At 37.6% G+C, this 24,041-nt stretch overlaps 2 protein-coding genes and 2 long non-coding RNA genes across 8 annotated transcripts in view; 3 read left to right on the forward strand and 1 right to left on the reverse strand.

Moving 5' to 3' along the window:
- Positions 1-4,663: 4,663 nt before the first annotated feature.
- LOC129731894 (uncharacterized) lies at positions 4,664-5,883 on the forward strand. The gene is made up of 2 exons (XR_008729118.1): positions 4,664-5,443; positions 5,502-5,883. It is a non-coding gene; the product is annotated as an uncharacterized LOC129731894 (long non-coding RNA).
- Positions 5,821-7,512, reverse strand: LOC129731891 (uncharacterized). The gene is made up of 2 exons (XR_008729111.1): positions 7,035-7,512; positions 5,821-6,981 (listed from the first exon to the last, which is right to left on the reverse strand). It is a non-coding gene; the product is annotated as an uncharacterized LOC129731891 (long non-coding RNA).
- A 6,265-nt stretch (positions 7,513-13,777) lies between these two features.
- On the forward strand, positions 13,778-15,034 carry LOC129728699 (uncharacterized protein K02A2.6-like). The gene has a single exon (XM_055687151.1). It carries the CDS (start codon positions 13,778-13,780, stop codon positions 15,032-15,034), a length of 1,257 nt encoding a protein of 418 aa, XP_055543126.1.
- Positions 15,035-19,113: 4,079 nt separating this feature from the next.
- LOC129731895 (uncharacterized) overlaps positions 19,114-24,041 on the forward strand; it is a 131,732-nt gene continuing 126,804 nt past the window's right edge. For 2 of the 5 annotated variants that reach the window (XM_055692258.1, XM_055692259.1), the window contains exons 1-5: positions 19,114-19,336; positions 19,840-19,948; positions 20,017-20,136; positions 20,190-20,394; positions 20,443-21,511. In XM_055692258.1, coding sequence (XP_055548233.1) covers positions 20,024-20,136; positions 20,190-20,394; positions 20,443-21,511 — 1,387 coding nt within the window. In that variant the 5' untranslated portion in view covers positions 19,114-19,336; positions 19,840-19,948; positions 20,017-20,023. Of the gene's footprint in view, positions 19,337-19,629; positions 19,649-19,839; positions 19,949-20,016; positions 20,137-20,189; positions 20,395-20,442; positions 21,512-24,041 lie in introns of those variants that run through there. The other 3 variants (XM_055692256.1, XM_055692260.1, XM_055692257.1) reach the window with 2 other exon arrangements.

The following is a 24,041-nucleotide window of genomic DNA, read 5'->3' on the forward strand; positions in this document are numbered from 1 at the left end:
AACAAACTGCAGTGAAATCAAAACAAACTAGAGAACTGTCAGACTTAAGTTCACATTGCGTTCCGCGTGTACTTTTTGTGAACTTGAAAGTTCAGAAAAAGTTCCGCGTCAGCCTTTTCTGAACTTCCTAGTACGCATGAGGATCTGAACTGTACTTTATCTGAACTTTCAAGCTGAAAGAGAGACCCGGTATGTTCCTAGCCATGAACGTGTAGGTAACGAAGAGAAATCAGCACATCGAGTGAAATCGATGCTGATCTCATATAGCGGAAACGGAGCAGTGGTATGAAACTTGGCTTCAAAGAGGGAGGACTCGAGTTCGAAGCTTGGTGTAGTAAGTTGCAAAAAAAAAATATGAAATTTAATAATAATAAATGGAGCCAGGCAATTATTCTTCTGATCTAGATTTCTTCAGTAAATGATTATCATGGGATTATACCAATACTAATAATGAGTGAAGGAATTGAAAAATTGCAAATTGATTTTTATTTTAAGTTTTTTGAAGTTTTCTTTTCAAGCTGAATAGCGCTCTGTTCAGTGACCTATCCGAACTTGATGTGAACTTTCTAGTTCGGTTTAGAAGCTGCTTTGCATGCTACTCGTAGTTTATTCATCAAATGCGAACTTGAAAGTACGGTTAATAACTTAAAAATTGAGCTGAATAGAATTCTATTCATGATCGTTGGATTGGCTGATTAGTCTATGAATTCTACTTTTATCCGAACTTTTGGTTACTTGGGTTGTCATCTCTGCTGTATTCGGAAATCATTAGAAAGTTGAAGGAACGGTTTGATAAAAAAGAGTCTGATTTAATTCAGAGATATAAATTTTATAACAGGGTGCAAGGGATGGACGAGATTGCGGAAAATTTTGTATTAGCAATTAAATTACAGGCGGAATTTTGCGAATTTGGGGAAGTTAAAGAGACGGCAATAAGGGACAAGCTTTTAATGGGAGTTTATGACAAGAACTTACAGCAGAAAATGTTAGGAGAAGAAAATTTAACCTTAGCTTCGGCTGAAAGAATGTTAGTGAATTGGGAACTAGCGGGGTCGAGAGTGAAAATGATAGGAGGAAAGCAAGATTTAGTGGCTTCGGTGAAAACTAGATTAGGGGGAAAAGACAAATTCCTCAATGATAGGCAATCAAGGAGCAGGAGTAGGAGTAGCAGTAGGTCAGGTTGGGGATATGATAAGAGGAAAAGGAGCATGAGCGGTGGCAGAGATAGAGACAACAGTAATTCGCGACAGAATAGATTTGGGTATAAAAGAAACATGATTTGCTATTTCTGTGGTAAACCAGGTCATGTTTTGAAAAAGTGTTTCAAATACATTAACAGCCAGAGAAGACCTTCGGTTAGATTTGCGGATGAGCCTCGACCAAGTTCTAGTGCCAGTAACAATTAAGAACTGCTATTCAATAGGCTAAAGCCTACGGCCCTGGATGATTCATCGGATGAATCAGGTGATTTGGTTTGCATGTCTATTGATAGTAAAAATAATTTCAACGAGCCTTGTTTGGTGGATGTGTCTATTGAAAATCGCATAATTAAGATGGAGGTAGACAGCGGTTCTTCCGTTTCTCTCATTGGTAAACATTTATATGATAAATTTTTCAAAGTGCCGATTCAGCCTTGCACAAAAAAGGCTGGTAGTTGTTAATGGGGAAAGGTTGTCGGTTTGCGGCAGGGTTGTAGTCGATGTCACCTTGAATGGATCAAGAAAAAAATTGGAATTAATTATACTTGACTTCCTACCTTTATTGGGACGAAATTGGTTTTTCTTCAGTTTTTCTTAAGGATTTTTCCTCTCCAATTTCTGGATTTGAGGCTGACTTAGTACTAAAGGAGGATTCACCTGTTTTTAGAAAAGCTTATGACGTTCCTTACAGATTACAGGAGAAAGTCATGAAGCATTTAGAAATGCTAGAAAAGGAACAGGTCATAACGCCAATCAAAACAAGTGAATGGGCCTCACCGGTAGTCGTAGTGATGAAAAAGAACCAGCAAATACGCTTAGTTATCGATTGTAAGGTATCAATAAATAAGCTTATTGTCCCAAACACATATCCTCTTCCGGTTCCACAGGATTTATTTGCTAGATTAGCGGGCTGTAAAGTTTTTTGTTCACTAGACTTAGAAGGCGCTTATACCCAATTAGCCTTATCGGAAAAATCGAGAAAATTTATGATGATCAACACCATAAAAGGGCTTTTTACTTATAATCGGTTGCCACAGGGGGCGTCTTCTAGTGCAGCGATTTTCCAGCAGGTGATGGAGCAGGTACTGTTAGGGCTTGACTGTGTATCTGTTTATTTAGATGACGTTTTAATCGCAGGGGAAAATTCGGAAGACTGTCGTCAAAAACTTTACGCAGTTTTAGACCGACTACAAAAAGCCAATATTAAAGTGAATTTAAGGAAATGTAAATTTTTTGTTCCAAGTCTACCATACCTGGGGCACATTATATCGGAAAATGGTTTACTTCCTAGTCCAGACAAGATTAATACAATTAGTGAAGCAGTTCCTCCAACGAATGTGACTGAGTTAAAAGCTTATTTAGGTCTGGTCAACTATTATGGGAAGTTTGTTCCGCATCTATCGTCCAAACTTTTTAGTCTTTACCAGTTATTGAAAAAAGATGTGAAATTTGTTTGGGATAGTAACTGTGAGAAAGCATTCAAAGATAGCAAACAGGCTCTTCTAGAAGCAAATATTTTGGAGTTTTATGATTCAAGGAAACCAATTGTAGTAGTCACGGACGCTTCAGGCTATGGTCTTGGGGGGGTCCTTGCGCATATAGTCAATGGCAAAGAAAAGCCCATATGTTTCACTTCTTTCTCACTCAATAAAGCTCAACGTGCCTACCCTATATTGCATTTAGAAGCTTTAGCTTTGGTAAGCACGATAAAAAGTTCCATAAATTTTTGTGCGGGCAAAGTTTCACAGTCTACACTGATCATTAGCCTCTTGTTGGAATTTTCGGGAAATCCGGTAAAAACTTTATTTATGTAACACGATTGCAATGGTATATCTTGGAATTGTCTATTTATAACTTTGATATTTGTTATCGACCGTCAAATGGGCAACGCTGATTTCTGCTCACGTTTTCCGCTCAATCAACAAGTTCCGGTTGATTTTGATAAGGAGTACATAAAGAGCATCAACTTGACACAGGAAGTTTCTATAGATTTTTCCAGGATTGCTAGAGAAACTAATGAGGATTCGTTTTTACAACGTTTGATGTATTATTATCAAAATGGTTGGCCTGAAAGTTTCGACAAAGACCTAATAAACATCTACTCTAATCGACACGATTTAGAAGTAGTGAATGGCTGTCTAATCTTTCAGGATAGAGTGATTATTCCCAAATCAATGCAAAAGGAGGTTCTGAGAGTTTTGCATGTGAATCATTCCGGTATAGTTGAGATGAAACAGTTGGCTCGTAGGTCAGTTTTTTGGTTTGGCATTAACTCGGCGATTGAGTCTCATGTCAACTCTTGTGATAGTTGTAACAGAATGGCTGTAGTACCTACGGATAAAAGTAAAACACACTGGATTCCTTCAACACGTCCTTTCAGCAGAATACATGCAGATTTCTTTTACTTTGGTCAGAAAATATTTCTACTGGTTGTTGACAGTTTCTCCTAATGGATTGAGGTAGAATGGATGAAATACGGTACTAATGCAGCTCAAGTCATTAGAAAATTTATTGTGATTTTTGTTAGATTTGGTCTTCCAGATGTTGTAGTGACAGACGGGGGTCCACCTTCCAATGCCTCTGAATTTTTATCATTTTTGAAAAAACAAGGTATAGTCGTAATGAAAAGTCCTCCATTGGAACCATTCAAATATTACATAACGCGGAATTCGGCAATTTTCAATACCCACCCACCCCCATGTAACGCAATTTTACATGTTGGCCACATGCAATATAACGCTCCGCTGAATACCCTCCCACCCCCTAGAGCGTTATGTATTATTTGAATGATCCCATATAATCCGTCCAGTAATGGACAGGCAGAAAGGTCGGTCAGGATTGTGAAAGACGTATTAAAGAAATTTCTTTTCAATGAAGGGGCAAGGAAGTTGGACATGGAAGATCAAATAAGCTTATTCCTGATAAATTATAGAAATTCTTGCCTGCCAAAAGGCTGTTTTCCCTCAGAAAAGATATTCTCATACACACCAAAGATTTTGCTAGATTTAATTAACCCTAAGAAATGTTTCATACCAAAGAAACCTGACGATTCAATTGATGATTCAAGAATAATAAGTAGAAACTGTGATATTACTTGTAATAACGAAACAGTTTCTACAGATTCAATCACTGATCTGATATTAGGAGATACCATTTGGTATAAAAATAACAATCCCAGAGATTCCTCCAGATGGGTAACTTTTAAAACAAGTTTCTCCTACAATTTTTCAGATCAGTGTTGGAAGCGTAGTGGTGCGGACGCATCGCGCGCAATAGAGGTTTCCCTTCAAAATTTTTGATTCGCCTAAACGATGCCTTTTGATTTTTAAAACCGATCCTCATTTAATTTTTTTCCCACTGGGGCTTGTAACTATTGAAAAAAAAAAAAAAACGAAATATGCATATTTTACCCCACATTGCCGAACACGTTTTTTTTTTTTCGTTTAACCCTTTTTCCTCTTTTATCTTCACCATTTTTGAAACTGACAGTGGTGGGTTTAGTTCAACGAGGCAAATACAGGTGAGGAGGTAGCGTGAGAAGAATTCTAAGGATGCTAGTACGTAATAACATGGTTTATGAGAACAATTATAAGTCAAACAGACTTAAGCGTGATCACACTTGAAAAACGAACAGAGTTGTTCGCTCTACTTTATTTTTTGATCTTGACGTCGCTGAGGATTCACTGTCCTATGCTGGCGAAATTTTGTTTTTCCCGTACCTTTTATTTATTTCATTACCTTTTGATGTGATCGCTCTTCTGACCAGCGTTGCCAGGTAACCAGATTTAGCTGGATTATCCAGATTTTTGAACATGTATCCAGGTAGACAGCTTTGATGTCCAATTATCCAGATTTTTCATGGATGATCCAGATTTTATCCAGATTTTATTTTCTCTGTTCCGCAAAAAGGTCATCACTTCAATTTTGGCGCGAAATTTTGCAATTTTGTCACCTCAAATTTTGCGTACCTCAAGACTTTTATCCGAAAAATTAACCTTTCACACCACGAAATGACCGCCAGATTTTTTCCAGATTTTTATTTTGCCTTTTCCAGATTTAAAAAAAAATGACCTGGCAACGCTGCTTCTGACAGCTGATTTGGATATCAAATCTCGACCAACTTCAGAAAAAATAAAAACGAAATTCTCTTAAGAAACCTGTGTAACCTTGAAAAGAACGCCTCGAGGCTGCGTTTAATTCAACCGGCGGACTGAACCGCAAGAATATTCAGTCAAAAACACTAAGTATTTTATTACTTCGTTTAAAACATTCTCTTAAAGTTTTGACTTTATCATCTTTCAGTTATGAAATTATACGTCTTGTAGGAACTGTATGAAAAGCGGCGCTCGTTTGCATGTTTTGTGCACAGATCAAAGTGTAAGTGAAAAACTATCGACTGCTAGCCACTTTTTTCCAAAGCAAAACAACATCGGAAGTGACAGAATTCTTCTTAATAAACATGTCGAAAAGAAGAATAAAAAAATGTTGCGTGTTCAATTGTAACTCAACAAGTGATAATTCTGACATTAAATTTATTTCGGTTCCGTCGGATACTTCAAAACGAGAAATATCAGAAATATGGATTAAACTTATGCAACCCACTAAAATAATCAAGCAAATGTTTGCTGCCAAAAGCATTTTATTGTAAGCGAAGTACATATATCTTTTCGTTCAAAGAGTTTTACATCATCTGACTTCACACTACTGCTTGCTTTATCCAAAGTAAAAGATGGTTCTGTTTTTTCCTTAGTGGAAGTTTTCTTAGGTTTAACAGCATGTTTAGCAACATCCGAAATGTGTGTACCTTCTTTTGACGGTTTATCCTCTACCAAGAACAAACTGTGTTGACCCTCGTTGGATACTTTCAGAATCTTTTTGTCCTGGATCTGTTTGCTGACCGGTACGAATAATGTTTTCATTACATTCTCATTCGGATTCGGAATGTCAAGCTGATAATAGTTGCTCAATCCGAAAGCAAAGATTTTAGATGTACTATCTTTATAGAAGGTACAATATGTTGAAGCCCAAATAGCACCTGCGAGAGAACAAACTTTTTCCTCAATGTGACGACACCAGGTTTAGGCTGCTCCTTTTTACCCCGTCGGGACTCACCAGATGTTGCTAGGGTCAAGATACAATTCAGCTGATCCTGCTCGGCACATCCAACGTTGTAGACATGACCATTCTAAGTTTTTCCAAATTTTTAATCAGATGATCGCCACCGGAAGCAATGTCAAGCGATTCGATTCCAGGACAAACTTAGTTCGGCAACCTTTTGTTATCTTCCAGTGTAACGCGGCCGTCATTTAACAGAATGTGAGCCGCCGGCTGATATCTTCGAACAGGGTGCAAAGAGATTGATTTTGTGGGGAAGAAATTCTGCAGGACGACTTTTTTCCATCACATCTCCTCCTAAACAGAGCAGGCCGAATTCTACCTAGGCCACATGAAAGTACACTGCCGCATGATTCATGTAAAGTTGGAAGCGCTATTCCAAATTTGTGTTACGAACGAACCACTTTCGCTGGAGGTGCATCACCATTAGTAGCCGGTTTACGTTATGCTTTTCCATTCAAGAGCATACTAACCTTTGCTTGCCTAACACTGGCAGCTAAAATCTTCCACATCACACTTCTTCTCATTAACAAGCAAAGTTACTTCATACGGTTGGTGGCTAATTCTGTGTTCAGGAGTAACACTGGCACATATTTCAAAATGATCTCCAAAACGACGAAGTTTCACAAAACCAACAGCGAAATCCCCGTATGTAATTCTGCCTGATCTGAAAATGAAACGTTGTCATGCAAGAAATTATTTCTAAGAAAAGCAAATTACCTTCTTACTTTCACTTGTCTCATCTCAGAACTAGCAAAACTAGGATTGGTAGCGAAAAATATTACCAACATTTCATCAGTAAGCACAGGTAAATTTCTAGAATCGGCTTTTTCATAATTATAGTTCGACATGATGTAGCAGGAATTCTTTTTATTTACTTTTACTGACACGAAATGAAGAGACAAGAACACTACTTTTCATAACCAATTTCGAACCAGTTCCTTATTGGTGAACAAGCTGCCATATTAACACAGTGTTGCCAAAAATTCTGTGCAATTCAAGAATCAACAGTGTTGCCGAGGGATAAATGTAAAAACTCAACATTCATGTTTTGGTGAAAATAAATTCAACATTCGTGCATTTTTCGATTTTTAAAAAATCATAGTAAAGTCAAGAAGTAACAAAAAAAATATCTGTTTGCGCTATTGTTACTTAAATTGGATGTACTTTCAAGGAAAAATATAAAAATAGGGAGTATGGTCCGGCGGGAAACCTCTATTAGCGAATTTCCGTTTGTTAAATATTAAGTGCTTTTTATTATAACAAGTCTCATTAACTGGTAGCATGGGGTCAGATGTCAGCGGTTTAAAACCACAAGAAATACAACACCGGTGCGGAGAACGAAAAGTTGGTCTATTGCGACTTTTATGCCAAATTGGACTACCCCGAAATACACGATTATCACAGTCGAATCTCGCACACGATTTCGCAGTTTGGGTGATGGGTATCGATACTAGTGTTATCGAAACGCTTGACAGAAATATTTTATTATCTAGACAAAAGAAATCTCTTTCAAGACTGCTACCTTGGTAGGTTGATAAGAAATCACTCCAGCAATGGTCAGTGCTTGATACTTATATATATTTATAAAGTATACTTGAAACCGTGAGGTCTGGTATCGATACAATGACAATCGAAAAGTATCGATACTCAGAATCACCCAATGATTCATGTAACACTTTGTTTTGTTTTGATATTCAACCTAATTTTCAATTAAAGCTGTTCAAAAATTTATACTTAATGTTGCAAATGAAAAACAAAACAAACAATGAACCCAAAAAAAGTGCCACTGCGCTACTGGAGTTCCAATTTGATAGAGCGAAATAAGAAATTGGGCAATGAATGATTATCACAGAAGTCCAAATAGTCATGCAAGGGGCAATATATTAGCTGGTTGGATTCAGGTTTCGCTGTTGTAAATCTAGTATAAAGTTATTTCAAAAATAGACCACCGCTGAAGATGCCCTTATTTTTAAATAAAGCTCCGATACACGCTTCTTCAATTTTACTCTAAATTGAGCAACTTTGACTCAGTTTTACATTGTCTCTTAAAACGTCAAAAATTGAGCAAGTTTCGTTTACCGAACTGAGTAACAGTTACTCAGATTGTTATAATTTTCTGCTTTACCCTTTTTTTTTTGAGTGGTATTGAAAACATTTAAAAACGTTTCGCTAAAAATAAGTTGTTGTTTGGAAAAACGTGTTGTATTGTTGTTTGAAAAAAGTGTTTTTTATTTGTGTATTAGAGTTCCTCCAGATATGAGAATATGGTTATGGATTTTTTGGCATGTGTACTATTTAAAACCTCAAGTCACAGTTCCCGGGTAACAGTGAACCGTATTGCTGCGGTTTTTAATAAAGCTGCTAAGGCAGAAGATACACTAATGATTTAAAAAGGTTTGTTTTTTTTTTATTACATATATGTATATGCGAAATATAAAGATTTGAAAAAAAAAACTTGTGATTTTGTTATAATAGTATCCTCTGGCAGTTTCATTCATCAAAGGGATCAGAAGTCAAAACGAGCAAACTGAGAAGCTTTTACTCAGTTTCATTTTAAAGCGGTTTTCTAAGAAGAGGGTAATTCCTACTCAATTTCTGACACATGGTGACTCTACACATAAATGAGTAATATCATAAAAACTCTGTTCAGAGTAGGTTCACTTTTAACGAAAGTCAGTGACATCTCACTCAGTTTAGAGTTAAATTTGACGAACGTGTAGTTTGTCTACTGTCAAACGTGGTATACACTGAAAGAAATCGACACGACATTATAAAGTGTTTTGCACTTGAATTCGCCTTACTGGTCAAAACATATAGAATTCATATGCGAAACACTTTAGATCTATTTATCGTGCAACACCTCATTTTCAAAAGGAAAACACTTCCAATTTTCGTTTTATGACATATTGACATAAAGTGTTTTGATTTAAATCTCAAATGAATGTTCATCGCGCTTCGAATGATTTTTATTCGATTTTGAAATAAAAACAGTTTTTGGAAATAATTGCATATAATGTAACCTTTGTTTTATTTATAAAATTTAAATTTCACTATAATAATCAATCACCAAAGATAAACTTTCCCTCTCTGTTGAAGAAGCCTGTAAAGCAAACAAAGAATTTAATTAATTTAATTTCATTAATTGATAATTTAGTAAACAAATACTTGCCTCTAGCGTAAAGATGAAAACATCAGAATCTCTGTGATCTTTAGCTAGAAGAACGGAATAAGAATAAAATTTGATTCCTTTACATGACATAAATTACATACCTTGTGTGGCATCTTTGATGTGATATTTTCGACCAGTTTAGAAGGCTATACTGCCTGTGATCGCATAATTGTAACATTCGACATTTTATGGATTTCGTGCTTTTTATTGGGAAATGCTTAGAATAGTATGTACTTTTTACATCTGGAAAAATATGCTTATGTTTGTGTGAAAAAAGTCGTAAAAAATACCAAGTTGTTTCGTCACATAGCGTAAATAACCGCATAATTGTCACACTACTTAACTTTTTCAACTTTTTTGTCAAAAAAGTTTCCATCCAAATCCACATCTGCATCCTTTGGAACTCGGAAGTTATTCTGGTCCGGTAACCAACCACCGGTGATCCGTTTCTGATGTTCAGCTCATGCTTGTTGAATACATGAAAAACTTCTTTTTCCATGTGATATATTCCAAAAGTAGCTTGAAAGTGACGGCATAAATGTATCATTGCAAAAATTTCAACCAATTTGACTTCAAAAGTAATATTCAATGTATACATAGTGTAAAGTAGTGCTTTCTTCATGATACTAAGTTTAGTTAAAGTGTCTATTTGCGATAATATATTAGTAACAATGCATTTAAGGTCAAAATATAAAAGTGCGAATTGCTCGAACAACCAATTTTGCAAATGTTACAAATATGCGATTATGGGCAGTATAGGACAGAGATAGAACGAAGCGAATAAGAATAAGAGTAAGAAGAAAGTAATCAGAAGAGTAGGCACGGGCGTTAATAAAGAAGCACGGATTTGCGCTAAAACTAAACCTAGATTTCTTCCTCAAATTAGTACCGGAGATCCGAACTGCCGTGTTCATTTGGCTTTCACATTGGCGACGAGGTGAAAATGTAAGTTGAAGTCAACTATATTTCTCGTTTCAGCGGAAAAAGATCGTCTTTCGAAATTGCTTGCATCATTCATGAAAGTAGAGCCGAAATTAATTAGCGCTATGCCACCCGCCATGTGTATTACATGTGTTGGTGAGATCACCTCTCTTGACAGAGTTAACAGGATGAGGAAGTGAAACACGAAACTTAAAAAACATTACACGGCGGGTTCGCTAAAATTTTATAGAAGGGTAGATTCACCCAGAAAAAAAAAACGGAGAGGCGGGTTCGCCAATTGCGTTATTGCACAGTGTTTACTTCTGAGTTGTCGTGAAAATTCTAACGGCGGTGGGTTCACCAAAAGGAAAAAAGGAACAGTTGTTTTACCATGAAACAATATAACGGCGGGTTCGCTGAATGTGAGATGGTGGGTTCATCATAAACAGGAGCTACAGCGGGTTCGCTGAATTTTAATGAACGGTGGGTTCACCGTGGACAAAGGCAGATAGCGGGCTCGCTGACAACATATGAATGTTGATTTTAAAACATACTGTTGAAATGTATTGTAGGGCGGTATCGCCAAGAATGATCTGATCGGTTCAATTTGAGCTTCACAATTTTGATGTTTATTTTATCTATTTTACTCATGACTAGGGCTGGAATGGATTGTCGTATCAAACCATTCATAACTACCATCGAGTCATCTCACCTACCGATTGCTTGGGCCAAGTGGAAAAGGGACTTGGAGGCCTATTTCAATTCGGAAAAAATTGAATCGCAGTTGGACAGAAGATCAAAATTGCTGTATTTGGGAGGCTCAGATTTACGTGATGTTTATGACAATTTACCAGACAAAAGTCGTGTATCGTATGTAGTTAAAGATCTACCATATTATGATGCTGCCATCGCCAAGCTGGATACACATTTTGAGCCTTTTCGGCGCCGTACTTATGAACGACACCAATTCAGGCAAACTGCACAGGAATCTAATGAAAGATTTTCTGATTTTCTACTTCGGCTGCGAGCTCAGGTAAAACGATGTGACTATGATAAACCTGATGAAATGATACTGGATCAGATTGTGGAGAAGTGTGGTTCGAGCAAACTTCGCCAGAAACTATTAAAAAAGGATCTGAACCTGGAGAAGGTGGAAGCTCTTGGTACGAGTCTGGAAGAAAGCGAGAAAAAGCTGAAAGAGTTCGCAGATGTCAAACCTTCGGTGGACGTTAACAGAGTATCTAATCCGATTGCAAAGCGGAATACTATCAATGGACCTAAGTGGAACAAACCACCATCTGTGTGGCAACCACATCAGCAAAAGTCATGGACAAGTCGATCAGATCCAGTCTGTTTTGCTTGTGGTAAGCGAGGACACGTAATGGGAGCAGAGTGTTGCCAGGCGAAAGATGCGATATGCTTGAATTGCAAAAAAATGGACATTATGCGAGACAATGCCGAAAGCGTCCAAACCAAAATCCACGACCGACGTTTTCTTCCGTGGCTCCAAAGCGAGTTCGAGTAATCGAAGAAACTTCAACCGAAGACCAGAAAAATGAGAATTATATTTTCTATGCAATGGGAGAAAACACATTCCCCTTCAAAGTTGGGGGTGTGGAAGTACTCATGGTTATCGATTCCGGTGCAGCCGCTAACATAATAAGTCACCCTTCATGGCAGCAGATGAAACAGGAAGGAGTGTTGGTAACGAACATGACGACGGTAGTAGATAAGATTTTGAAGGGTTATGGATCGGACAAGGCAATGGAGATATTGGGTAGCTTCACCGCTACTATCGAAGGAGTAGGACGACAAACTGAAGCACAGTTTTACGTCGCCAAGAAAGGACAACAGTGTCTTCTGGGAAACGATACTGCGAAGTTGCAGCAAGTACTAAAGGTGGGGTTTGACATTGATCGAGTTGGAGAGGCATCAACAGAGTTTCCAAAGATCAAGGGCGTAATTGTTGAGATACCAGTCGATCCTAATGCTCAACCTGTTCGCCAAGCATATCGACGTGTTCCCTACGCTCTTGAAGCCAAAGTCGAAGAGAAACTGAATATGTTGCTGGCTCAAGGGATCATTGAACGTGTCCAACAACCTTCCGAGTGGGTCTCTCCTATGGTACCCGTCATCAAAGATTCTGGGGATATTCGATTGTGTATTGACATGCGTCGAGCCAACCAGGCTGTAATGAGGGAGCCTCACCCATTGCCCTTGGTCGATGAACTTCTGGGATCAGTCGATGGGGCAACCGTTTTCTCAAAAATCGACGTTAAGGATGCCTACCATCAACTAGAGATCTCTCAGCAATCGCGTCCAATCACCACCTTTATCACGAAAACCGGTTTATACAGGTAGATACTTACGTTAATATTTGAATTGCATTTTACTTGTTGTCTTATTTCTTTTGCATTGCTCTTTAATGAATAAAATAAATCGCAGCAATTGCTTATTGTTGTAATTATTTTTTAATTATACCATTCGTTTTTAGATACAAGAGACTAATGTTTGGGGTGTCGTGTGCTCCTGAGATTTTCCAAAAAAACTATGGAAACAGTACTGGTAGGGTTGAAAGGTATTATAATATACCTTGACGATATTGTGGTGCTTGGTGCCTCCAAAATAGAACATGACAAGCGGTTAGAGGAGTTACTCAAGAGATTGGAACAATATGGGGTACTCCTGAACCACCAAAAATGAGTGTATCGTGCAGACAAGATTGAATTCCTCGGCCACGTGCTAAATGCCAATGGTGTGAAACCCACCGAAAGACGGATCATAGCTATAAGAAGCTTTCGAGAGCCGAAGAATGTGAGCGAACTCAGGAGTTTTTTGGGATTGGTCACATATGTTGGTAGATTTGTATCCAACCTCGCTACGAAAACTGATCCTCTCCGACAGCTTTTGCGGCCTGGGTCAACATTTACTTGGAAAGATGAACATAGCGCTGCCTTTGAAAAAATCAAAGAAGCTGTAAGTGATGTTGGCTACTTAGGATTCTTCAATCGGAAGAATAAGACAAAATTAGTTACGAACAGGGTGAGACCAGAATCATAGCATTCGCCAGCAAAGCGCTCACTGATCTAGAGAGGAAGTATTTTCAGACAGAGAGAGAAGCCTTGGCCATAGTATGAGCAGTGGAAAAATTCAGTCTGTATCTGCTGGGAACTAGATTTCAACTCATCACTGACTGTAAAGCGTTGAAATTTCTGTTCAACCCTCGATCTCGCCCTTGTCCACGCATTGAGCGGTGGGTTTTGCGTCTCCAGGCCTATAATTACGAGATCATCTACGAATCTGGCTCGAATAATCTGCACTTTCTCGATTGTGCGTAATTCCACCTAAAGCCTTTGATCACTCAACCGAAATGCATATCCATCAAATGGTGCAATCTTGTGTTCCGGACGCTGCTGTACTGAAGGATATTGTGGAAGCGACCAAGAAAGATGGAACCCTTCAAGAAGTCCTGCTATCTTTGGAGATGAATACCTGGACAGAAAGTACTAGAGGGTATAAACAGTTCAAGCCGGAACTACACACGGCAGTAGGAGTTGTCATGCGTGGAGATCGCCTGGTGATTCCAGAGACTCTTCAAGCCCAGGTTATTGCTTGTGCCCATGAGGGACACCCAGGGATGAGCGTAATGAAGAGACGTCTACGCCAAAAAGTTTGGTGGCCGAAGATGGACTCTCAAGTCGAGAATTACGTTAAAAGTTGCAACCTTTGTACCTTGGTTTCGTCTGTAGAACCTCCAGAGCCGATGCAAAGAACAAGAATGCCCACCAAAGCTTGGTCAGAGCTAGCAGTAGATTTTTTGGGACCTCTTCCTAATGAGCACTACTTGCTAGTTTTAATCGACTATTTTAGTCGGTTCGTGGAGGTGGTGATAATGAGGCAAACCCTTGCGGAACTTGCAGTACAGGCGTTATACGAAACATTTTGTCGGTTCGGTTTCCCTGATATTCTTCGATCGGACCACGGACCACAGTTCATAAGTGACACAATGAAGACTTTCTGCAAGGAGTTCGGCATTGAGCAACAGAAAACTACACCCTATTGGCCGCAAGCAAATGGGGAAGTTGAACGCAAGAATAGATCCATTTTGAAGCGTTTGCGTATAAGCCAGGAATCTGAGAATGCAAACTGGAAATGGGATTTGCGGAGTTATCTTCTCATGTACAACTCCACGCCGCACTCTACGACAGGAGTTGCCCCTTCGCTGTTGATGTTTGGAAGGATGCTAAAGGACAAACTGCCGAGCGTTACAGGAGCACCGGAACAAATTTCGGAAGGTATAAGGGATCGAGACTGGAATCTGAAGCTCAAAGCAGCTGAATCGTGCAACAAACGGAGACAGGCCAAAGAAAGTACGTTGCAGGAAGGCGATGTGGTAGTGGTGAAAAGAACATCGAAGAATCACAAACTGTGCAGTAACTTTAGTCCAGAACCTTTCGAAATTATCAGCCGTTCTGGGTTGGAAGCTGAAATACGCTCCAAGCAAACGGGGAAAATATACTACAGGAACGTTTCTCATCTTAAGCCGATAGTGTCTGATATACGCGAGGAGGAACTTGTTGAAGAACGCTTAAGTGAGGGTATTGGGAGTGTGGCATCTTTGCTGTGATATTTTCGATCAGTGTAGAAGGCTATAGGACAGAGATAGAACGAAGCGAATAAGAATAAGAGTAAGAAGAAAGTAATCAGAAGAGTAGGCACGGGCGTTAATAGAGAAGCACGGATTTGCGCTAAAACTAAACCTAGATTTCTTCCTCAAATAAGTACCGGAGATCCGAATTACCGTGTTCATTTGGCTTTCACACCTTGCAAAAATTTACAGATGTAGTCCGGAAAATCGTCGAATTTCTAAGCCGCATGACACTCACTGACTCTTCTGTCACCATTTTCCTATTTTTTAGCACAAACGGCACTTCATTTGACATATATCACTGTGATGAAACAGTGGGGCAGATTCAAGTGCAATTCACTTGAAAGGGATGTTGGAATCATACGTAAATGAAGTGTGGCTCATAGATGTAAGTTGAGTGTGTGACAACTTGAATCGAAAGTGAAAAATGATTGAATTCGATAAGAAAAATTCCTCAAATAACGATGCAGAGTCATTTTCATACCCAAATGATGAAACACTTGGGGATCATCAAATAATACATAACGCGCTCAGGGGTGGGGGGGTATTCAGCGAAGCGTTACATTGCGTGTGGCAAACATGTGAAATTGCGTTACATGGGGGTGGGTGCGTATTGAAAATTGCCAAATTCCGCGTTATGTAATATTTGAACGGTTCCTTGGATGGAGCGTGCCCAGTTTTTTCAGTGTACGCTCCTTCAATTTTACGTTAAACTGAGTAACATCTACTCTGTTTTATATTTCTATGCTAAACGTCAAAAACTGAGTAACACTGATTGTTTGAGCTGAGTAATATTTACTCAGATTCTCTCCAGATCCGTATTTACCCAATTTTTGCGTAATATGAGCGAATGTCAAAAATTTTCAAGTAGTAAAAGTATCATATATTCTGATGCTAATATTCGACGTTTTATCAGTTATTTTTAAAGTGTTTCTCAAAGTTAAAATTTGGTTCGAACATTCGGACTCACTGACGGCGTCGAAGATTCTAAAATGTACCTGGCATCTCTCGAGAAAGAGCAAACCGGCTTGTATTGGAAGGCTTTTCGTAACAGGTCGAATGTTCGTTGTCGTTACCAGGTAGATTTCCTTCAATGTACCAGATTGGAATCAATGTTTGGAATCAAAATTCCAACAGATTTGCACATGATTACGGACTTCATGTCTAGTACCTTATATAAAAGATTAAACAACTGTTAACCGTATCGCTGCTGTTTTAAAAGAAGCCGCCAAGGCAGAAGATGTTGAAGTTGTTTGGACTATGATCATTGGACTACTTTTAATCATTTATGAATAATCAAATGATGATTTGCGTTTAATTGATGGTTTTTCATTTCAAATGATATCTGAAATAATTCATTTAAAAATATTTAAATTATAAGAATGGGTAACTTTCACTCAGTTTCGTTGATTTGTGATAAATAGCAACAGAGTAAAATTTGCTCAGTCAGACAGATAGACATGTTACCAGAAGTGAGTAATAGCACAAATATTTGATTACATTTAATACTCTATTTAGAGTACGTCCACTTTTAACAAAACAGAGTGATATTTAACTCAGTTTGGAGTTAAATTAAATGAGCGTGTAGAGTTTAGATAGGGCTGCCATCCGGTACCTCAATGTCAGTGGTACCACTATCAAATTTGGTAACGCGGTTTTTATATCGGATTTGAAGTTTATAGCATAGCCCTCACGCTCCCTAACAACATGAAAATTGAGTAACTCTGTTGTTTCTCAAAATTGTGTAACCATAATATGGGCAAATACTGTGTATTTATTATTCAGAATGATGTTTACAATTGAACTCATTTTTTGTGTTTAATAAAACTCATTTAGTTCTTAAAAAATATCAGTTTATGTGTACAAAATTATCCATTTATTGAATTTAAAACTACTCAGTTTTAAAATTAAAACCTACACAGATTTAGATTTTGAAACTATCAAGCAGTGCTGATAAAAGTCATTTTCCCCAGCAAAATTCTTCGAAAATTACAGCCAATCATTTTCAATTTTCACTTCCAATGATCGCAGCACTCTTTCAGATACACTAGATTTTCGTCCTAGTAACGTGCTGTTATACTCAGATGAAATAGATCACGCCTATCGTTCATGGTTACGGAATAAAATTTGACGACAAATCCAACCAAATGATCTTCACTTCAAAGCGAAAAAGAAAAACAAACAGTCTACTCAACCAAAATAAACCTCACCGAAACACTTTTTCACTAACACTGACCGATGCCTTGACAATCTTCGTTAACTGATAAACTGATTTTGTTGTCTTGCTTTCATCGCATGAAATATAATGAGGTGTTTTGACAGTTCACTTCCATGCAAAAAGCGGGAAGGGAGAACTCTGAAAGGATTGTAAAAAAATAACGTTCATGGATGCTTTTTTTCACTTTCACTCAAGAGTGTCAACAAATATCAACCCTGGAGCAAGTTTTTGAATAGAAAAATATTCATTTTTGAATTTAAGACTAACCATTTTCAGAATTTAAAAGTACTCAGTTTAAGAATGGAAAACCACTCAGTTTTAAATGTGATGTTAGCGTAGAAAGGGAGGTTTGTGCCAGTAACAGTCAGAACAAAACAAAACTTAGGTTACATTCTATCTGAACGGTGTCTAATTATATTTATTTTTTAAGTATATTTTGCTCTTTTTTTGTGATGCATAATCACTTGATATTTTACTCTCCCACAAATTTCATGATGACACGAAAAACCTGAAAACTTTTGGTTCCTTAGAATGAATAATGAAAAAAGTTTATATGTGTACCTTAAAGCTTTTTAAAATGTCCGTGACCACCTTCTCAGCGATTTTCTCATTTTTTGGAATCACTCAAACAGCCACAAGAACAGATAACACGGCCGCAAAGGCTAAATAATGACGCACAAATGTTGAATCATGGTGCCGCCTTTTCACTCGTGTCAAATAATGGCGTCGTTTTTTCATGCTTAGTACTCAAAATTGAGTTTTAGTGGTAAATTCAAAAATGAGTTATTCTAGATTAATCTAAAATCAGTGTAAAAATTACACAGAATCACCAAATGCGGTATTCATTTTTTGACGTTTCCGTGCAACTTATGAAATTGAATTAAAACTAATTCATTCGCCGTGTTACTTTTCACGAGCGTGCTGCACGCATTTGGTGATTCTGTGTTATTTTTACACTGATTTTAGATTAATCTAGAATAACTCATTTTTGAATTTACCACTAAAACTCAATTTTGAGTACTAAGCATGAAAAACGACGCCATTATTTGACACGAGTGAAAAGGCGGCACCATGATTCAACATTTGTGCGCCATTATTTAGCCTTTGCGGCCGTGTTATCTGTTCTTGTGGCTGTTTGAGTGATTCCAAAACATGAGAAAATCGCTGAGAAGGTGGTCACGGACATTTTAAAAAGCTTTAAGGTACACATATAAACTTTTTTCATTATTCATTCTAAGGAACCAAAAGTTTTCAGGTTGTTCGTGTCATCAGGAAATTTGTGGGAGAGTAAAATATCAAGCGATTATGCATCACAAAAAAAGAGCAAAATATACTTAAAAAATAAATATAATTAGACACCGTTCAGATAGAATGTAACCTAAGTTTTGTTTTGTTCTGACTGTTACTGGCACAAACCTCCCTTTCTACGCTAACATCACATTCAAAACTGAGTGGTTTTCCATTCTTAAACTGAGTACTTTTAAATTCTGAAAATGGTTAGTCTTAAATTCAAAAATGAATATTTTTCTATTCAAAAACTTGCTGCAGGGTTGATATTTGTTGACACTCTTGAGTGAAAGTGAAAAAAAGCATCCATGAACGTTATTTTTTTACAATCCTTTCAGAGTTCTCCCTTCCCGCTTTTTGCATGGAAGTGAACTGTCAAAACACCTCATTATATTTCATGCGATGAAAGCAAGACAACAAAATCAGTTTATCAGTTAACGAAGATTGTCAAGGCATCGGTCAGTGTTAGTGAAAAAGTGTTTCGGTGAGGTTTATTTTGGTTGAGTAGACTGTTTGTTTTTCTTTTTCGCTTTGAAGTGAAGATCATTTGGTTGGATTTGTCGTCAAATTTTATTCCGTAACCATGAACGATAGGCGTGATCTATTTCATCTGAGTATAACAGCACGTTACTAGGACGAAAATCTAGTGTATCTGAAAGAGTGCTGCGATCATTGGAAGTGAAAATTGAAAATGATTGGCTGTAATTTTCGAAGAATTTTGCTGGGGAAAATGACTTTTATCAGCACTGCTTGATAGTTTCAAAATCTAAATCTGTGTAGGTTTTAATTTTAAAACTGAGTAGTTTTAAATTCAATAAATGGATAATTTTGTACACATAAACTGATATTTTTTAAGAACTACACACTTAATTTATCTCGGCAAACCTCCTAACAGCTGAGCGAGCTTGGCGAAGTTTTCAACAAATGTCAGCAATATATTTCGACGAACATTCAGCAAATATATCGATCTACCGTGAGCCAGCAAGTATTGACATCTCGTTTGCCGAAGTTCTTGAAAATTCTGCCGGAAACTTGTAGAATATTTTGCTGAATTTATCAGCTGTTGAGTTCTCGGCAACAAAATCTAAGTGTGTAAATGAGTTTTATTAAACACAAAAAATGAGTTCAATTGTATATATCATTCTGAATAATAAATACACAGTATTTGCCCATACTATGGTTACACAATTTTGAATAACAACAGAGTTACTCAATTTTCGTGTTGTTCCACTTTTAATGGAAATGAATTGTTTTCTAATCATTTTTGAATTCATTTTAGGGAGCGTGTGACCTTAGGCACTGACATATTCAGTTTTTGGGCAATTACATCTTTTTGAACATCTGGCCACTCTGCAGCACTTTCTCTTTAAATTTTCGTATCCTAACCGGTAAAAGCGATTTTTCATCAAGCATTTCGAATAAAATTTGTCCTATTGTTCATATATTATTTTTCTAGAAAATCAATGGAGGACCTGGAAAAACGAAAAGAAAATATTAAACCATTACGAGGCGGACGAAATGTAAATCAATTGAAAATTGCGTTGACATCGGATTCACAATTTGAGAAAGAAAAAAGGTGATTTTTTGTCAATTATATTTTGTTATATCTTAAGTTTTCGTTTCCTCAAGATTCTTTGAAGAGAAAATAGAGAAGTATAGTGGATCTGATCCTTTACAACCATGGTATGAATACATTTGTTGGATTGAACAAACTTTTGTAACAAAAACTAACCATGCATCATTAAATAATATCCTTCTCCATTGCATTGCAAAATTTGAAAAAGTTGAACGATACCAACAGGATCGACGTTTTGTAAAATTGTGTATAAAATATGTAAGTATGTATACTCTCTATTGGACTTTTTTGACGAAATATTTTCAGATTGACACACAAAGTTCACCGCAAGAATTGTATGAAGAGCTATACGAGCGTGGTATTGGGACACTTTGTGCAGAATTATATATTGCTTGGGCCTACTATTTCGATTCAGAAGATAATTTTGATCAGACTGAAGCTATATATCAAAAAGGATTCGATGCTGGGGCGTCACCTAGAGAAGATCTAAGTTTAGCCCACAAGCAGTTTAGTTTTTCCATGTCGCAGAGATTACTTCACAAAGATGAATCATCAAAACAAATGTTCAAATTATCGTTCGCCGAAAAAAGGCATGCACTAACATCACTTAAAATGCAAAATACGGGTACAATAGGGAGCTTACGAACAGGAATTGCACTGCGACACAATATGCCGGGAGTTGTGAATCAAGAAACAGATTTATACAATGCAACACACAGTACATCAGTATATAGCCAAGAGAATAAGGGTTCTGCATTGTTAAACAAGTCAAATACTACATATCTGGTCAATTCAAATAGGAACCGCGAAAACATTTGTGAGCCTGGTCCATGGTCTAATAAAAAAAACAAGCGGGGACCGTTGTTTGGTAAACATAATGAGCTGTCTTTCTATATAGCATTGGATTTTAGTAATCAAATAACCTGTTTAAAAGAAGACAATCTTTGCAAAGGAATTCAATTGTCGCCAAATCACAAACGCCATAATAATCCACAGCGACAATTTGTAATTACGGCATGTGATGATGACAAACCATCCGGGTTTCCTATGTATGACAAAATTTGCTTGTATTGTCGGGCACCAGCAGAAGATTTTAGTCCAGAAGAATGTTATGGATACCAATATATCAAACGACATGGCATCAATCTTCAGTTTTTCAAACAGTATAAAGATATCTGGGACAATGGATACCATGTCAAGATACGTCTTCATCCTTACCATGTACGGGAGTATGAATGCAAATCTTCGATATTGCAAACCATGATTTGTGAAGAAGCACTTCAAGCAAATAAATGTACGGGGAACCCTCTGGATAATGAACAATATTCCATAGAAGAACAGTTGTTTCGTAAATGGAAAGACGATAGAGCTAAACGTGAGTAGAAATGTTTGTTTTTTAAACTTTGTTTTATGTTTTAAAAGCAATATGTTATCGAACTGCTTCGGCAGCGGTTTTCTTGGACAGGTTATTTACAGCAGTGCAATGCAAAACCTGCCAAAATAGTGGGATTTTGTACGCAAAATTATTTGTTAATTTGGCGTTGAAATACTCTAAAAAGAACGCAACTATTCGGTGCACTGAACTGGTGATCATTTTCTATGGCAGGCTGTACACGATGCCCGAGTTGCTCTTAAATATATATAAAGTTGAGTTGTTACAGGGCTCAAAGCTGTGAGACGACAAGGAAACGGAGTATATCACCGAAAAAGAACGATAATCAAACTAGCAAGTACGGTAACAAAATGGTTTTTATTATTAGCGTCCTGATCACTCGAATGTTCGATTGGATAGAAATGATTATACATAGAAAGTTAACTGTGCACGTCTTTTAGTTGTCAGCACTGCTGTGGAGGAGTCAACCAATGGATATTTCGACAAAAGCGGGTTACTTTGTAGTGACTTGTCTTAAAGCCAGTCACTTTTTTCATCAAAAGGTCACTGAAGTCACTATTTTTTTTGAAAAACAATTACTAAAGTCCCTTTTTCAATAATATTAAACGAGCATCCAAGCAAACAATTTTGTTTTGTTAAGCTGCTGTTAGGATTTCAGATGAACTACAGTTAATTAGGCTGTTATACAACAAAATTGTTGTTGACTACGATAACGAAATCAAACACCGGATATAATGATCGTCAAACAAACTTTTATATAACCTCGTTGTGCTAGATGCTCATACTAGAATGAAAAAGGGGCCGATGTAAGTTGTATATTCCAACACTCCTCCTCTACTTCATGCGGCTGCTCCAAATGTTATGTTAGGCCCAAAGCTTCGCTGTGTTGCATTACCTTTAAAACACCAAGCGGCTTTGTGAATAAATCAGCTGTGTTTTGCTCTGATGGACAATACTGCAATTTAACCTCTCCACGTTCACAAATGTCCTTCACGAAGAATTGACGTGTTTCGATGTGTTTTGATTTTTTCGATGTCCGACCTGCATTTACAAATAAAATTCATTCCTGATTATCTTCATTGATAATTGTTGCGTCCTTTTGTCATTCGCCGAAATCCAGTAGAAGCTGCCTAAGCCAGACAGCTTCACTAAGCGCAATATATTCCGCTTCCATGGAAGATAATGAAACGCATGTTTGCTTGCGGCTACACCAAGAAACTGCTGAATTACCATACAAAAAATCATATCCATTTGTTGACTTTCGCGTTGCTACATCACCCGCCCAGTCAGAATCAGCAAAACCGAGCAACCGTTTATCAGTTTTATTTTTGAACGTCAACTTCAAATCACAAGTCGTGTGGAGAAACTTGAAAACTCTTTTGGCTGTTGACCAGTCCGCTTCTGTCGGTGAGCTCACCTTCTGCCCATGTATCGACATACTCGCAGCTATATCTGGGCGACTGTTAACGGAAATGTACAAAAGAGCACCCACCAGGCTTCCGTAATCGTTATCATTCTTGAGAAGTTTACTGTTTCCTGCATCCCTTGCGTAACCTGGGTCAATTGGAATTTTGACAGGTTTTGCGATTATAAGATTGTATTTTTCTGTGAGACATTCAATATAACCCTTTAGACTAATTGAATATTTCCCATTTTAAGATTCAATGTCCATTTCTAGAAAACTGCGTAAATCATCAAGCTTTGTTATTTCAAAATGTTTCTTCAGCGCATCCTGAACTTCCGAAAGATGCTTCTCATCCTCACTAGCGACAAGAATGACATCGACGTATATCAAAACATAAATCTGCCTTTCATCAACCATTTTACTGTACAAGCACGGATCTGCAACACCTCGTCGAAACCCAGCTTTCACCAAAACATCGTCGATACACTTGTTCTAACAGCGTGCCGACTGTTTCAAGCCGTACACGCTTTTCCGTAGCCGACAAACTAACTTTTCATTCCTGCTGGTATGACGCATATGAATCTCCTCTTCTAAGTTTCCATAAAGATACGCTGTTCTTATATTTAAGTGGTTGAGTGACATTCTACGATTACTGGCTATAGCAAGAAGCATACGAAACGTAGACTGCATTGCAACCGGTGCAAATACCTCATCATAATCTAGCCCATAGCGTTGGCTAAATCCTTGCGCCACTAGTCTTGCTTTATATTTAACGGCTTCACCGCATTTTGTTTGAGTTTAAAAACCCATCTGCAACCAATCACCTTCTTGTTCGCTGGTGGGTCGACTAATTCCCAAGTTTCGTTTAGATGATGCGATGTGATTTCACTTTCCATGGCTTCTATCCAAGATTTGTGGTCGGATCTCGATACAGCTTCTTCTAAATTTTTTGGTACAGCTGTAACCACGGCCTCGCCCCAATATTTTTTACTCATTTTAGCTTCTGCGAGAAGTCACCGCATCATTTCAGTCAAACTACGGTTCTTCCTCTCAGCGATACCGTTTTGCTGAGGGCTATAAGGTATTGTTTGTTGGAGAGTAATTCAA

The sequence above is a fragment of the Wyeomyia smithii genome, chromosome 3 (genome assembly GCF_029784165.1).
Source record: "Wyeomyia smithii strain HCP4-BCI-WySm-NY-G18 chromosome 3, ASM2978416v1, whole genome shotgun sequence".
NCBI lineage: Eukaryota > Metazoa > Arthropoda > Insecta > Diptera > Culicidae > Wyeomyia > Wyeomyia smithii.